The 17,795-nt window shown below is 51.7% G+C and overlaps 1 protein-coding gene across 1 annotated transcript in view; it reads right to left on the bottom strand.

Annotated features, from left to right (window-relative positions):
* The window catches only part of ABCC4 (ATP binding cassette subfamily C member 4 (PEL blood group)), a 2,280,107-nt gene extending 2,268,825 nt beyond the window's left edge, over positions 1–11,282 (bottom strand). Inside the window, exon 1 of the mRNA XM_069639145.1 lies at positions 11,132–11,282. Coding sequence (XP_069495246.1) covers positions 11,132–11,205 — 74 coding nt within the window. The 5' untranslated portion in view covers positions 11,206–11,282. The remainder of the gene's footprint in view (positions 1–11,131) is intronic.
* Between the last annotated feature and the right edge of the window lie 6,513 nt (positions 11,283–17,795).

Consider the following 17,795-nt stretch of genomic DNA (forward strand, 5'->3'; position numbering starts at 1 on the left):
TCGCCGCCTGGCTGGAGAAGGGCACAGCAGGTGAGAAGGCGAAGAAAAAGTCTGAGCGGTCTTCTAAATCCTGTGAGGGCACCCCGGCGACCAGGGCCCAACAGAAAGCCAAGCACCGCGAGTCCGTGGGCACCGGGAGTGCCGAAAGGTCGGGCTCTTCGGCTGCTAGGCAAGGCGCTACTTCCCCGGCACGTTCAACCACGAGCCAGCGCTCTGGTTCGGGAAGAGGAAGTCCGAGAACCCGGGTAAGCCGCTGTAGCGGACCCGGTCGATCTCGAAGGGGGAGTGCGGCACTGACCATCCCCCCAAGGCGAAGGCCCAGGACACACCTAAGGTGGTGAGGGCTTTGATCCATCCGGCAAAGGCCTCTGTCGAAGTGGTCGCTGTGACCCTGGCGAAGCCGGCTGAGACTACGCCAGTGGAAACGGCCTCTGGGCCCAGAGTATCCCTGCCACCGCGGAGGGAGTCCTCTTTCCAGCCCATCGTTAAGACCCCCGTGAAACCCCCAGCGGAAAAAGAGGGGGGGGCCGGTGGCCATTACAGACTCTGGATCAGCCTCTGAGGAGGTGCTGGTGGAAGCCGAGAAGGGCCTCAACGAGAGATCCATAGGCCTCAACGAGAGGTTCATAGGCCTCAACGAGAGGTTCGAGAAGGTTCGATCCCAGGGGACGGTCCCCGCTGACGTGATAGAAGATAGCGACGATGGCGACGTAGAGGGCCCAGTGGAACGGCCATCCCGTCCGTCGCAGCCATTACCCGAGCCCCAGGATAGCTCGGCGGCCATTTTGTTGGCAATCCAATCCTTATGTACCGAGATGAGGAGGAGATTACCATGGACCCCGACGGAGGATCCAGAACCGGCCCCGTCGGGAAGCCCTCCGAACAAGCAGAGGAGAGTCCACCCCGCTCCGCCCTTCATGCCTGCGAGACCTGTGGACCCCTCGTCCTCGCCGGACCCTAGAGGGGATACGGCGACAGACACAGCAACGTGGACGGACGATGATGGCGGCGATGACACAGCGGACATCCCGTCATCACCCCCCCCCGCGGGCTTCCCCAGCCGACGAAATTGGCTCTTTCCACGCCATGATAATCAGGGCATCCAAGCTCTTCCAGCTCTGCCCTGAAGAACAAAAAAAGGAAGGGTTTCTGTACCAACGACGAGAGGCCAAGAGGAAGACGGCCCTCGTGGTGCCTTTGCTCGACGACATCTGGAACGAGGGGCTTGCTGTCCTCAAGAACCCTTCCACGGCTCCCGCCAAGAGGGACAGGTACGAGAAGAAGTACCAAGTCCTAGATGCCGCCCCCTTGTGCCTCACGGCCCAGCCCACGCCGGACTCTGTCGTCTCGGCAGCGGCTAAGAAGAAGGCAGCGGGTGCGGCGGCTTCAACTTCCACTTCCCCGCCGGACAGTGAGGGCAAGAAGTTGGACTCCATGGGACGAGTCATTTCGGCAGCGACGACGATTAAGGCGGCCAATGCCTTAGCGATCGTGGCCCGCTACGACAGGGAGCTCTTGTTCAAGATAACTCCCCTGCTAGACTTCCTACCTGACGACAAGAGGGCGGAGGCCCTAGAAATTCTGCAGGAAGGCGAGGTGGCGTTGGATCATGCCATAACGGTGGCAACGGACATTGCCGATACCGGATTTCGCCAACTGGGAAACGGAGTTTGCCTCCGCCGACGAGGATGGCTCAAGGCAACAGACTTTCGCCAGGACGTCCAGACCAGAGTGTTGGACATGCCGTTCGACAGCAACAACCTCTTTGGTAAGACGGTGGACGAGTCTCTACAGGCCATCAAGACCGACTCGGAGACGGCCCGGGCATTAGGGGTGCTTCAACAGCGACAGCCCTTTTGGAGCTGCAAAGGCAGACAGGGTGCCTCCAAAGGTTCCAGCGGTGGCTCCTCCACTTACCGCCAGACGGCCTGCTCCTCTTCCCAGGAGGCCTACAGAGGTCGCGGCAAGCAAGGGGGATCCCGCCGTCGTCGCCAAGGAGGCCAAGGCGGTAAGGCCACCTCCAAGCAAGACAGACCCGGCCGTGTTGTCGGGCCGCCACCGAAGCATCCCGGTGGGAGGCCGGCTGACGAAGTTCATCAGCGTGTGGGAGTCCATCTCCACCGACCGTTGGGTGTTGGACACCCTGGCCAACGGGCACTCGCTGGAATTCCAAAAGAAGTGCCCTTGCATTCCACCCGTGGCCAGGAAGGAAAATCAACTGCTGTTGGAGGTAAGGGCGATGCTCAAGAAAGGTGCCATTAAGCTCGTCCCCAGAAGGCTCCGGGGCTCTGGAATTTACTCAAGGTACTTCCTCGTCAGGAAGAAGACAGGCGGTTGGTGCCCCATCCTGGACCTGCGTCGCTTAAACAAGTACATCAAGGCGCAGAAATTCAGGATGCTCACCCTCCAGCACGTGCTGGGACAGCTGGAGGAAGGCAACTTCCTGTCGTCTTTGGACCTGGAGGATGCTTACTTCCACATCCCTATTCTAAAAAGGCACAGGAAGTTCCTCAGGTTCATGGTTCAGGAACGCCACTACCAATTCAGAGCCCTACCGTTCGGATTAAAATCGGCACCCAGAGTTTTCACCAAATGCCTGGCACCAGTGGCAGCGCGGCTGCGCCTGCATGGGATCCACGTTTACCCCTACCTGGACGACTGGCTAATCCGGGCAAGGACAAGGGAACTCACCGTCGAACACACGGCGAGGACCGTCCGGTTGCTCACGGAGCTGGGGTTCGCCATCAACTACCACAAATCCCACCTAGTTCCATCGCAGATAGCACTGTTTCTGGGAGCGAAGCTCGATACAGTGGGGCAATTGGCCTCCCCTTCAGAGGAGAGGACCAAAACCATCCTGGGCAAGGTGCGGCGCCTGCTAGCCACGGACGTGGCCAGGGTGAGGTCCATCAAGTCCCTCCCCGGGATGATGTTCTCATGCATCTATCTTGTTCCCCTTTGCAGACTTTGGATGCGTCTGCTACGGGAGTTCCTCGACGCCCGCTGGTTTCAGGCGACGGGCTGTTTCAAGGACAGGATCCCTCTCGACGAGGGGTTCCGTCGGGCGATCTTATGGTGGGGCATCCGTGGTCACCTCACGACAGGCACGGAATTTCAAATCCCGGCGATTCAGGAGGCGGTAACGACGGACGCCTCTCTGGAGGGTTGGGGGGCCCACACCGGAGACCTCCACGCAAGAGGCCTTTGGCTCCCGGAGGAAAGGTCTCTCCACATCAACATTCTGGAGCTCCGAGCAGTGTTCTGGGCTCTCAAGTCGTTCCTTCCGTCCCTCAAGAGCAAGGTGGTGAGGATCTTCACCGACAACACCACCACAATGTTCTATATACGGAAGCAAGGAGGCACCAGATCCCCAGCCCTATCCAAGGAGGCCCAGGATCTGTGGCACTGGGCCATCACCCAGGGGATGTTTCTGGTTCCCTTCCACCTGGCAGGAATAAAAAACACCATTGCCGACTCACTCAGCAGGGAGCTGCGCTCGTGCCACGAGTGGGAACTGCACCAGGATCAAGTGGATTGACTCTTCCAACAATGGGGCAAACCCCAGATCGACCTGTTCGCGACGGCGACGAACTCCAAGGGCCGGAGGTTCGCCAGCAGGTTCCCACAGCTGAGGAGCATGGGCGATGCTTTCTCGTTCCCTTGGGACGGCCTGTTTCTATACGCGTTCCGTCCATTGCTGTTGCTGCTCCGCCTCATCAGCCAGCTCAAGAAGTCCAGGTGCAGGATGATCCTCATCGCACCGGCGTGGCCGAGGCAGCTCTGGTTCCCGGACCTTCTCGACTTGTCAACGTCCCCGCCAGTCAGGCTGCCGGCGGACGCGGATCTTCTCTCCAGAGAAGGAGGCGCCATTCTCCATCACGACCCACAGTCGCTGAACTTGCAGGCCTGGCTCCTGCAGCACTAGAGTTTGGAGGGTACGATATCCCGGCTGATTGCAGAGAGGTTCTTGCAAAGGCCAGGGCGTCCTCAACTCTCAAGTGTTACGGTCATAAATGGAAGAGGTTCTCTGTCTGGTGCCGTGCACAGAAGATTAACCCTCTGCGGATTACGGCCCCTCAAGTGCTGGCTCACGCCTCCATAAAAATACATCTGGCTGTCATCTCCCGATATACCAGGACTACGGGACGGGTGTCCTTGTGGTCTCATCGCCTGGTGAAGGAATTTATGAAGGGACTATTCCGATCATTCCCTCCGGTGAAGGCTCCTGCCCCGGCGTGGGAGCTTAATGTGGTGCTGACCAGGCTCATGGGAGCCCCATTCGAGCCTATGCATTCGGTGCCTTTGAAGTTCCTGTCATGGAAGACAGCGTTCCTCGTGGCCATCACCTCTGCATGACGAGTGGAAGAGATTCAGGCCCTATCTTGCAAGCCTCCATACTTGACTTTTCATGACACGAGGGTGGTGCTGAGGACGCACCCCTCCTTCTTGCCCAAGGTGCAGTCGGACTTCCACCTCAACGAGCCCTTGGTGTTACCAGTTTTCTTCCCGTCACCTTCGACGCCGGCCGAGAGGACTTTGCATTCGCTGGATGTAGCTAGAGCACTGAAGTTCTACGTGGACCGCACAAAGAGTTTTCGGAAGACGTCACAACTGTTTGTGAACTTTGGGTCTGCGAATCAATGGAAGGCTCTCTCGAAGACTTCCATTTCCAGATGGGTCTCCGGCTGCATCATGCATTGTCATCGGTTGGCAAACCGACCGCTGCCCGGCCGTCTGAGAGCCCATTCGACCAGAGCGATCGCTGCTACAAGAGCGTTCCTGTCTTGTGTGCCCCTGCTGGACATCTGCAGGGCTGCTACGTGGAGGTCGACGCATACCTTCACAAGATTCTACTGCGTCGATCGGGACTCCAGGGAGGAGTCCAGGGTCGGCCAAGCAGTGCTGCGCAATCTGTTCGCTTAAGGTTGAGCCTGGTGAGGAGGTAAGAGATGCTTAATGTTGAGTTGTTGTATTGCTTAATGTTGAGCCTGTTGCCACCTCCCGTGGTTGTGCATGTGTATACTGCTATGTATTCTTTTATTCATGAGCATGTGAATCCATGCCAGACCCGATGCTGGAGAAGGAACAAGTTACTTACCTGTAACTGTTGTACTCCAGCATGGGTCTGGCATGGATTCACATGCGGACCCTCCCGCCTACCCCTCTGCGGCTCTTCACTTGGTCATACTGCCACTTGGTGTGCTACCAAATCTGAGGATGGCTGCCAGAGGCGGGGCTTAGGGAGAGGGCAGTCATTGGCTGGGGGCAGTATGACCCAGAGATCAGTGATTGGTTACTACTAAGAAAGACAGATCAGAAACGAAACTGATACTGATTTTTTCTTTACCGAGGATTCCCAGCCTGACGACGGGGAATATTCATGAGCATGTGAATCCATGCCAGACCCATGCTGGAGAACAACAGTACAGGTAAGTAACTTGTTCCTTATATTGAAAGCATGAGGCCTACGAAGCCATTTCTGATGGAGACACACAGAAGTTGTTTGCGCCGCCGAGTGTGCAGAGATTGTTATGAATTAGTGTGAAAGAAGGAATGTAAACAGTTTCTTGGCAGACACAGAGGTCGCCTTTGCCTTAGTGGAGAGACTGCCTGGGCTTATCAGCTTGGTGTTCGCAGAGCAGCGCGACATGGGGAGATGGGAGAGAAGCCTTTTCAGGCAAGGAGAGGCTTTGAACACAGGCATGGAGAGAGGATTTTGTGATGCCAACAGTGGAGAGAGTGGGTATGAATGGAGAAATAGGAGACAGGCACCGCACACAGAAGGCCATGGCAGAGATATGCTTTGAAATGTCACATTGACACAGAACAAGCAGTGACCAGAACATGAAAGAACACACATAACACAGACTGGCAGGCATTGCTAAATGCTGAGACAGAGAAAGAGACATTCTTATCTTAGAGAACCATGTAACCATGGAGAATGAGTGCGTCATTGGATTAGTATAAGCAGAGGTGAAGAGAAGGGAGTTTGCTAGTTGCTGGTAGTTGTTGTTGGAGAATGGGGTTAGATACTGATGGAGTTTTGGATGGAGCTGCTCTCTGAGAGATAGATTGAAAGACGTTTGGATGCAGTCCTGAGAATGAGGGAGAGATGTCTTGGTGCAGCAGAAACCGATGGCTTTGGGAGAGAGATGGCAGAGCTTGGCGCAAGCAGTTCGAGTGACTAGATTTCGAGGGGCCTGCCGCTGCTGACTGACTGATTGCAGAGTAGCGGGAAGAGGAGAAACCTGGCCCTGACAAAGACAGAGCTGGAGACAGAGAGGCACAAGCAAATGGGAAGTATGGTTTATGGCCTAGACAAATTAATTGATTTGAACCAGTGGGGTAGCTTTGCTTGAGGATGTTGGAGGGGACGTGGCATCTGAGGAAGGGATGCCCGAGCCAAATGAGTGGGGACAGAATGGTGTGCCATGGAGGTTGGGGGGACCGGCACCCCTGCCCCCCCCTAGAATTACGCCCATGGTTAGAACAGACACTCACACCAAGAGCATTGGGTTTGGGGGAAGGGGAAATCAGACAGGGATTGTCTTAAGAGAGTGAGTGTGAAGTATGGTGTGGATTGGTGTAGATTGGAGAGGATTGATTCTGCATGAAGGAGAGGATTGCTGGATGTTTGACGCTTGCATTAGACTGCATTAGAATCACAGGCTTGCATCACAGGAGTGCATTAGAAACCTGTAAGCCTTATAGTTATTGCATGGTAGATTTGCACCAGAAGCATAAAAGGTGCAAAGTTGAGATTCACTTTGTTTGGGGAATGCTTGCATTATCATTATGCTTTGCTGTGCATAAATAAATGTATTCTATTGTTATAATTGAATTGATTCATGTGTTTTCTTTGTGTCTTATGTTATTGTGTCGATTTGGAGTATGTCAATAGGAGTATGTTCGGAGTAATCTAGGAGTAACACAGTGCACAAAGGCCCTGAGATACGAAAGCAAGGGGGGTATAGTGATCCACACCCCCCCAGGGGATTGTCTAAGATTGTCTAAGATTGGTGCATGGTTGCCCAGGGGGGCAAGACGATGGTAGGATTCGTTTTCAGACTAACAGTTAGAGACACCACAACCTAGCAGAGTTAGACAGGAAGCACGTGTGCCATCCGAACAGCGGGACACAAAACACGCACCCAAATACCTGAAGAACATATGTGGAACAGTTCTATAAATTAGAGGACAGATACATATCCATACTGCCTTTGCTTTTATTATTTAATCGCAGCAACACAGAAACCGCACAAAGCAAGAGATCCTAAGCAAGTTTGCAGGTGGTTATATGCAAATCACCTATGGAACTGCAGGAGCACCTATGGGACCTGACAGGACCAATGTGTTACTAACATATGGAGAACTATAGAATAACACAAACATGTAGAAGAAATGCCATGGCTTAGGAAAACCACAAGAGGCCATAAATGTCTCAGTAAGAGCTGAGCTAAGATGAATTCAGACTGAACAGAAGAGCAACCTTGTGGGACAGGGCTGGCTGCCAAGTCAACCAAGATACGAGCAGCATTCCATTCCCTGAACAGCAGTAACACCAGCTGCAATAAATACGAATAAATCCAAATAAATCAGAGTAATTCGGAGCTCCAGGAGCCCAAAACACGGTCTCTGAACACGTGACTCGGCAGCTTGGATGATGAATCGAAACTGGTGCTGGGAAAGAGTAACAATCCCACGCCGCCAGACAGAAGCTTGCAACAAAGTCGGTACAGCAAGAGATAAGAGTTTCATGATGTGAACAGGCAATCACATTGACTTTGGTGGTACACATACGTTACTATGCAGACACATAGTTGTTCTTAGTACCTTGAAGAGGTACACCTCGAGCTGAGAATAATTTCGGATCACAAGCCTGGGGATGTCAGCTCTAGCCAAACACAGTTCAGGACCCTAGAGGTGGGTAGCAACGGGCAAGAACCAATGATCAGACCCTCACACAGCATCATTGTTTAGCAATACTGGGATGGGCCAGGCCTGACATGGGGGAGCCAGTAAACTAACATGTATAGGGTCCACTATAGGTGGACTACCACTGAATACCCAATCCCGAATGACGATAGGTTTTCTGGAGAGAGGTCCAGGTCGTGACGTTGTCATGACGCAATGTGCCATCAAAACTGACCTGCGAGCCAGAGCTCACTGAGACGTTCCAGGATTCTTGCCTATCCTTGTACTCATCCCTGTTGGTTTTGGCTGTAACAAACTGCAGTTGAACTTGCTGTCTGTCTGGGTCTACATTCATTTTGGGGAAAGGTGCTGGGTGTTCATTGAGTTCGCAAACTCCTAGTAGTCCTCAAACCTACCTGGGAGTTCATCCCCAACAAGGTGGTAGCCAGAGGATGGTTGCATGCGCCAGCCCAGCACTAAGCCGACCCCTTCGCCGCTGAACCTGAGCGGCTGTGGGACCCTCACGTGTATTTTGAGAAGAACGGGAAACACGTACCCATTTCAAAGGTCGTCTAGAGCTGTTTGGAAATCATCCCGCCTGAAATCGGCAAGTTGTCCAGACAGACTGGGACAGGGAGGCGAGCGTACATTGTCTACAACATGGAACCTACCCACATGCCAAATTTCAGGTTTGTAGCATGTTGGGAAGTATGCTGAAAATGTTAAACAAACACACATACATATCCAAGCATTGCATACCGTTTAAAAGAACTGCGCAAATATATATATCAGAAACATTTATATTTTATACTTTTTCTTTTTACATTGTCAACACCATGGAACCTACCCACCTGCCAAATTCCAGGTTTGTAGCATGTTGGAAAGTATGCTGAACATTTTCAACATACACACACACACATATCCACAAATGTCTGATATATATATAAATAGATGTAACCATTCATAGATTGGATAGCCTTTGTGTCTTGGCTTACTCCTTGGAACTTCTATTAATGTAACTTGCCATGATCCCCTTCAGTATCAGATCAATTATGTGACCTAATTTTCTGTGACTGCACTGATTTTCCTACATCTGCAAATTAGGGGATCTGCACATATTTTGCCACCCAGGGCCCTACAAACCATAGCTCCTGTCCTGCCCACACTGGCGCTATTTGCCCCTGAGTCCTGCCTTATAGGTGATTTGTTTACAGAATCAGTTAAATTGTTTAGATACGGAGACAGTGATTTACTTACAAAGCAAACCAGAGATTTATTGGCAACGTGCAGAACTGAAGGACAGAGCACCACCTAAAACCATGCTCAGTGACCCATACATATTCTTCAGGTAACGTCCCCCATTTGAGAGCCCCCTTATCAGCTTCTCATCCAGATTAACGCAATAGATACCACTGGACGCTAGTTCAAAGATAGAACTAGAGTTTTCTCTATAATATGGTTCATTCAATGTACAAAATGATTAACAGCAATTGATTGGATCCAGCAGAAACATATGTGTATACAATTAAGTGTCATTTCTAACATGTCATTCGATTCTGCATGTTTTTGAAAACAAACTGGAGGAGCGTCTAGCAACCTTTCAAGATGCACCCGTGTTTGCACAGCCATTGCCCCTTACTCCGGCAACCGAATACCACCTTGGACTCCGGTTTGCATGTAGTGCGAAGTATCCACAAAACTGCTATGTTTTATCGATAGGTCCCTTCCAGCACAGGAAACTGGCAAAACTTGTCTTACACATGACACTCACAACTGCAATGTCCAGAAACCAACTCGAGCAACCCATGTGTCAACGAACACATTGAGGAGATGCAGCATGGGCAACAGGAAACAGAAACAACCAAGGTACATACTTCTTAAAACCGTTCAGTTGGTATATGCATGTCTAGCACTGTAGACATTTGTTTCTTAGGGTGAGTAGTGTGACCAATTAAAACTGCAGAGCCCAACTTCCATTATTCGCTCAAAAGGGTTTCTTACTGAATCACAATAAGACATGTTTCAAATTAAAAATGCTGGACATACTTATGTTCCCATAATGCTCTTTGCTTTTATGCAAATCGCCAGTGTTGGGTTCTATGAAGAGATACTGCATTGCATGGCCTGGCCTGGTAGCATGCTTTTCGGCCCCGCCCCTAATCCCTACGGCCCCACCTCCAAGGAGGCAAGGGATCCCCCAGTATTTTTTCCCCCCTTTTCCAGCCCCTCGACAGTACTTATTTATAGCGTTCTGCATCGTCTCTCGCTTTCACGTTGTCCCTAAAAAAAGCAATCAAAGCAGAAAAAGAAGAAGTGAACAGGAGGCACGTGACGCTGATGTCAATTTAGTTGCCAAATCCCTTTTCAAAACGAAATAAATTGCAGCCACGCTGCCATCATTTTAATAACATTGATCTGCCACCAATGAAGAGAAAATCGTCCACTGGTGGTATGGGGCAGCAGTGGGCTCACTGGCCGTCAGAAGTGGACATTCCAGTTGCCCAGTTATGGCTTCTGCTAGATCCGATTAAAGCATACACGTTTTGGGCTATTAGATCATCATATGCATCCAGTTGAAAACAATAAGCGAACTGGTCAAATAATAACTGAAACCAATAGCGTAGATATCCACAACTCCATAGGTCCGTATCCGGACAATACACAAACCATGTGCCACTCTGGAGTTTACCAGAGTAATCATTTTTGGGGAAGGACTTCTGGTAAACTGTAATTACACTGCCTGTGGCATTATCAGCCTTTCCGCGCATTACGAGGTACAATGGGGTTTAGACGTGTGCCGAAAAATGCAGAGATCTTAAATGTATCAACATTGTAACTCTGAGGCGGAAAAGCTAGCCTGCCTGCCCGCCCGCAGCGCGTGAACTGTGTCCCCTGGCGTTTGAACACGACAAAACTTTCTTTTTGCTTTGTGTTAAAAATGAAGTTCGGAATATCCATGCAGGCATCACTGGGGAGTTTGGCAAGACCACGTTTCAAGACAATTGCTCCAAATATACATTTTAGAAAAACTGGCATCCTTCCAACTACTGCCAAGCAGAGCTTGTGCGAACTGGTCCATTGGAGGGCGTCCGATCACGGCAAAATCTTTAGTCGCATCAAATGAACTGTTAGCCAAATAGGTGACGTGGTCTCCCTCTGATAGACGGCCGCCCAGGGAAATCCCGTGACAATGGCAGCAACTACACCTATCACTTACCAGAAAAACAGCCTGGAGCAAAAGTTGGCGGTTTCCAGGGGGTTGGGCTTCTCGTCCTTCGGCACGGACTCCATGGTGAAACTGGAGCCCGCAGACGGTGTAATGCAATATTATGTTCCGCATGGAGTTACAGACAGTAGTATTGCACAGGGTTCTCCTTAGTCCTCCCCTTCTGCGGGATTGGCTGTAAACGCCCCAGCACCGCCTCCGCTATTAGATTTTAATCTTAACCGCGCTAGCCTGACAAGACCAGGCAGCGGCAGGCCGATCTGAGGAACAGCAAACAGACGGACCTTGCAGGTAAAGGTGGTATTTAAAAGAATGCCCTTTTTCCTGGTACCACATAGCTCTCTGTTTGACCGAAGAAAATTAGTTTGAGAGTCATGGGAGGAGAGTGTGTGGTATAGTATGGCCACAAACCGTAAAGAGAGGTGGTTGATAAAAGAACAGAGCTGGGACGCACTGGTATTATTACCTTTTGAGGCCCCAGCCCCTTCTTTTAAACAAAAGGAGGGCCTGTGCGCACCAAAGGTCTGATACCAGTGTGCCCCAGCTCTCAAACGCATCAGGCAGCCCTTTCATTCAAGGAGCCGAGTGGTAGGCAACCCTTTAACCACGGGCTCCTCGAATGAAAGGGTTGCCTGCTGCTGATGTCTCTGTACTCTGAAACAGTAGGAGGGTTGGACTACCCAACTCTCCTTTTGTTTTCGGGTAATGCCATCATGAAGCATCAAGTCAAGGGGCTTCAACAAAAGGAGCGATGGGTAGTCCAATTCTCCTCCTGTTTGAGTGCAGACATCAGGCAGCTCATGTAGGCAGAGCGCTGCACGGTTACACAGGCTGCTTGCAGGTGTCAGTACTTTGGTTTAAAAAAAAAAAGAAATGTCAAGGCTTTTTTTTCTGTAACCGTGCATCACTTTGGCTACACAGGGCTGCCTGAGGTGTCCGTGTGACTGGGACTAGTCAGGGGTGGGCCTCGGGAGCCTTTTTTGGAGTCTGCCAGGACTCTGCCCCGGCCCATTTAAAGCCCCAGTTTGAATGTTACGGCTAAAGGGAAAAACAAAACGAGCATTAACCGTAATATGTTTTGCTGTGACGTCCACTCGCAAAAATACCCCAATTATAGCATCAAATGTCTCTCATGTTCACAGTATGGTAGTTTCAAGTACCCAATAATGCGCCGTACACCACTTTTTAAACAAATGCATGTTTAGCTAGTCATATGGAAAACTTTGAGTAAGTTGTGAGCTGCACAGGTGTGCTGGTCTTAGTACACTATGGGCATATTCATAAGAAATGCGCTATGTCCACGCAAATTACATTGTGCATACTTGCACATGGATTGTAAAGCGCAAAGTAACCCGCAGTGCAAACAATAACGAGTTGCACACGGAACACCCACAACACACCCCACACGCAACCATGCAAACTAGCACCAACAAACAACCTTTGCGCTTACCTTAGCCCCACCATCCAGCACCCTGGCAAAACTGCATACTGTCTCCCGTAACTCATGGCAGCACCCCGGCAAGACTGCGTATTGGCCCCTCTAACTCAAGGCAACACCCCAGCAAAACTGCGTACTGCCCTGAATAACTCAAGGCAGAACCCAGACGAATCTGCATACTATCCCCCCATAACTCAAGGCAGCACCCGGGCTACACTGCGTACTAGCCCCGTAACTCAAAGCAGCACCCAGGCAAAACTGCTTACTGACCCCCATAACTCAAGGCAGCATCCCGGCAAAACTGCGGGCCATGAACCTCTAACTCCAAGCGGCACCTAAACTAGGCACGGTCACCCCTAATACCAAGTGGGACCCAAAATATGAACCGTCACCCCTAAGTTTAAGCAGCATCCTGGCGAAACTGCAGCCCATCACCCCTAAGTCATAGCAGCCCGCTCAAGCCCTGACACCTCCCACCACCCCCACTGATCTCCGCCCCAACCCCCAGGCAACTCCCTCTAGTCCTCACACATCCCCCTACCCCACTGATCCCCGCCCACTACCCCAGGCAGTCCCCTCAAGTCCCCACACCACCCAACAACCCTATAGACCTCCGCCCCAACTCCCAGGCAGCCCCAACAAGTCTGCACACCACCCAACACCCCCACTGACCTGAACCCCACCCTCAGGCAGCCCCCTCAAGTCCTGGAACCTCCCACCACCCACACTGACCTGCGCCCACTACCCTAGGCAGCCCCTTGAAGTCACACCACCACCCAACACCCCCACTGACCTACGCCCCACCCCCCAGGCAGCCCCCTCAGGTCCTAACACCTCCCACCACCCTCACTGTCCTCGGCCCATGACCCCAGGCAGCCCCCTGCTAGTCCACCCTCCTTCCACCACCCCCACTGACCTCCACCCACAACCCCATGCAGCCCCTGCTAGTGCACCCTCCTCCCACCCACCCCCACTGACCTCTGCCCCAACCCCCTGGCAGCCCCCTCAAGTCCAGACACCACCCAACACTCCCACTGCCCCCTGCCCCACCCCCAGGCAGCCCCCTGAAGTCCTCACACCACCCAACAACCCCACTGACCTCTATCCCAAACCCCAGTCAGCGCCCTCAGGTCCTAACACCTCCCACCACCTGCACTGTCCTCCGCCCATGACCCCAGGCAACCCCCTGCTAGTCCACCCTCCTTCCACCACCCCCACTGACCTCCACCGACAACCCCAGGCAGCCCCTGCTAGTGCACCCTCCTTCCACCCACCACCACTGACATCTGCCCCAACCCTCAGGCAGCCCGCTCAAGTCCTCACACCACTCAACACCCTCATTGACCTCTGCCCCAAATCCAAGATAGCCCCCTCAAGTCCTAACACCTCCCACCACCCCACTGACCTCTGCCCCAAACCCCAGGCAGCCCCCTCAAGTTCTCACAGCCCCCTTAAGTCCTTATACCTACACCAACCACACTGACAATGCTCAATAAATCAAATCAAATCACTGACCTCTGCCCACTGCCGCAGGCAGCCCCCTCAAGTCCCAACACCCCCACTGACTTCTGCCCCAACCACCAGGCAGCCTGCTCAAATCCTGACACCTCCCACCACCCCCACTGACCTCCACCCACTACCCTAGGTGGCCCCCTGCTAGTCCTCCCTCCCGCCACCATTCCCACTGGCCTCCTCCCACTACCCCAGGCAGCCCCCTACTAGTCCACCCTACTCCCAACCAACCCCACTGATAACCACCCCAAACAGCCTCCTCAAGTCCTGACACATCCCAATTCCCCCACTCATGTTCGCTCCAACCCCAGGCAGCCCCCTGCTAGACCGGCCTACTCCCACTACCTCCACTCACCTCTGCCCATCACCCCTGGGAGCCCCCTCACACCCTGACACATCCCAATTCCCCCACACATGTCCGCTCCAAACCCAGGCAGCACCCTGCTAGACCGGCCTACTCCCACTGCCTCCACTCACCTCCGCCCATCACCCCTGGCAACCCGCTGCTCATCCACACACCTATCGGTCAAATGTGGAGAAACAACCTACCGCAACTTCTCAGGCTTGCCTCCACCATAAAGTACACCTGCCACATATTGTCACACCTCAAGGAACCTGGCGGCTTTCGACTAAATGGAGGCTGCGTCCTCCATTACTGGTTCCTTCACGTACAACGAAGCGCAGAGTACGAGTCTAGTCTTTTTTCTACGCATACCGACGCCCGTATATAAGCCACTCACTTCCGGGGTCGGATGCGTTGCAACGAACAGTTTTTCCTGATCGCCTGCGCTGCCGTACTCCTTGCACTTCGCTCATCAGTGTTTTGCTCTCTTACTCGCCTCGTTTCCTCCCGTCCTTCCTCTTTGTATTTCCATCTTATCCTCTCGCCTACATTTCCTTGACCCTCCTCCTTCTACCTTCCGCTCCCATCTTCCTCCTTTCCCGTCCTCCCGTCTGGTGTTTATTTACTTTCAGTCTTACCTTCTTTCATTGCTTTCCTCCCAGTCTTTACCTTAGACTTGCCTTCCCGTGTATCGACCACCTTCTGTGCAACGGACTGCCTTGTCTCATCCCCATTGGCGTTTTCTTGTACTTCCTGTGTACCGACTCCTGCTTGCCTAACGGATTGCCTGCCTTTTCCTGTACTGTATTGTTGCTATCCAGACTTTCTACTACTGGACCTACCTACACCCAGGTTAACCATCTCCGGATATTCCTTGTCCACTCATCTCTTCAGCTGAAGCATTCCTTTCTGGGGTTTTTTATGCCGCTGGCTTTTTCCCCACCGTTTAACGGCTGAGGAGGGTAGCCACAGTTCACCCATTGGGTGTCACTGTGGCGTCCTTTCACAGTCGTCCTTCTCTGCAAAAAAAAAAGGGAAAGACTCGAACACAAGATAACCCGAAGCTTGCTTTACATCGGAAGATCAGAGGTGAGGAGGAAGGGGAGGACAGGGGATCAGACTCTTCACAAGCAGAAGAGGATATAACCGGTATATCTGACAGATTGCAACGCCTGCAAATCAATATGGCCACTCCACAACAGGTACGGGAGTTAGTGGCAGCTGTCCCGAACTTGAACTTAGAAGTTCAAAATCTTAAAGGCGCTAATGCCGCTTTACAGCAGAGGGTGGCGGAACGAGACCCACCTACCATGGATCTCCCTCCATTACCCTTAGTCTCAGGGAAGTTTGATGGGACGCCCAAGAATTTGAAGGAGTTCTTGGATGCTTGTAACTTACATTTTTCATTCCGTTCCCATACATTTTCTTCGGGACACGTTAAGGTCGGATTCATGATTACTCACATGTCAGGCAATGCTCTGGCCTGGGCTACCCTGCTGGTCAACAGAGCAGATCCCGTGTTACAAGACTACGAAGCATTCAAGACATTGATGAAACAGACCTTCCTACGTACTGAGAGTACGTATTTGGCCTCCGAGGATCTGTTGGACATCAGACAAGGGAACTCCGACTTAATGTCCTACATCACATTGTTCAAACAAATAGCCGCTGAGGCGGGCTGGCAAGAACAGGCACAATACGCCATATTCCGGAGAGGTCTGCGAGAAGAACTAAAGGACGAACTGGCACGCATAGAAAGACCTCTCACCTTCACAGATCTCATCACAGCCACATTGCGGATAGATTTACGATTAACCGAACGACGAGCAGAGCGTCGAAAGACAAAGATTGGGATCCCTATACCTCCTGTTTCCCTCCCTCTGACATCACCTTCCTCGACACGCTCCACGCGAGAAGAACCTATGCAGATAGGCACTACCCGCGCCCCTCTCACGGTTGAAGAACGCAGAAGAAGGCGAGAAGGAAGTCTGTGTATGTACTGTGGATCTTCGACTCATTTACTTCGTGACTGCCCAGATGTACCTCCAAGACGCTCGGGAAACGGGCACCCTCGGTAAGTTTGGGGACTCACTACCGAGGGAATAGTCCTAGTTCCTTTGTGACCCTATCAATCACTGGTGATGACAGTTACCCTACTTATCGGCAAGACTTCTATTCAGACCCAGGCTCTCCTGGATTGTGGGGCCGCAGGCAATTTCATAGACACTCAGTGGGCCGAAAGCCACGGATTTATCCGAGTAGCCAAGACCGAAGATCAGAAGGTAGAGGGTGTTGACGGAGAACCTTTAAGCTCAGGCCTTATTACTCATTCCACAGAAATCCTCACTGTGTGCATCATGGAACACTCTGAACGTCTATCCTTTGACATTATCCGAGCAGCACACTTCCCTCTCATCCTGGGCATAGGTTGGCTTCGTCGACACAACCCTTCTATAGATTGGACCAGAAACCTTTTAAGTTTTCACTCAACCTTCTGTAAGAAGAACTGTCTGGCCAAACCTACCTTTACTACTATCCAAACCACCAACGGTACAGAATCTAAGACAATACATTGTTTACCTTCCTTTCTCAAGGAATACACTGATGTAGTGACAGAGAAGATACCTCTTGAGCTTCCTCCTCACAGACCTGAAGATTGCAGAATCGATCTACTTCCTGGGGCTTTGGTCCCCTTTTGTCGGATGTTTTCTTTGACACTTCAAGAAAAAAGATATCTGCGAGAATACCTAGATAAGAATCTGGCCAATGACTTGATCAGGGCTTCTAGATCTCCTGCAGGGGCCTCTTTATTCTTCATCCCCAAGAAAGACACACTGGAACTGCGTCCGTGTATCGATTACCAGGGACTAAACAAAGTAACCACAAAGGACAGGTATCCCATGCCTCTCATCTCTGAAATCATTCACGCCGTTCAGTCGTCCACAATATTTACCAAACTAGATCTACGGAACGCTTATCATCTGCTTCGTATTCATTCTGGAGATGAGTGGAAGACTGCGTTTAGGACCCCCTTTGGACTTTATGAATATCAAGTAATGCCATTTGGCCTTGTCAATGCTCCTTCCATTTTCCAACGCTTCATGGACAGACTCTTTGCTGATCTCTTGGGTCACTCAGTAATCATCTACTTAGATGATATCCTTGTTTTCTCTCGTACCCAAGAAGAACATTTTACCCACGTCCTGGAGGTATTTCACAGGTTGCAAGAAAATCATCTCTCGGTCAAACTTGAAAAATGTGTTTTTTCGGCTAAATCCATTTCCTACTTAGGTTACATCCTTTCCTCTGAGGGCATTGCCATGGACCCTCAAAAGGTCAATTCCATCCTTGACTGGCCGTCC

Source organism: Ambystoma mexicanum, chromosome 7q (genome assembly GCF_040938575.1).
Source record: "Ambystoma mexicanum isolate Mex_15411 chromosome 7q, UKY_AmexF1_1, whole genome shotgun sequence".
Taxonomy (NCBI): domain Eukaryota; kingdom Metazoa; phylum Chordata; class Amphibia; order Caudata; family Ambystomatidae; genus Ambystoma; species Ambystoma mexicanum.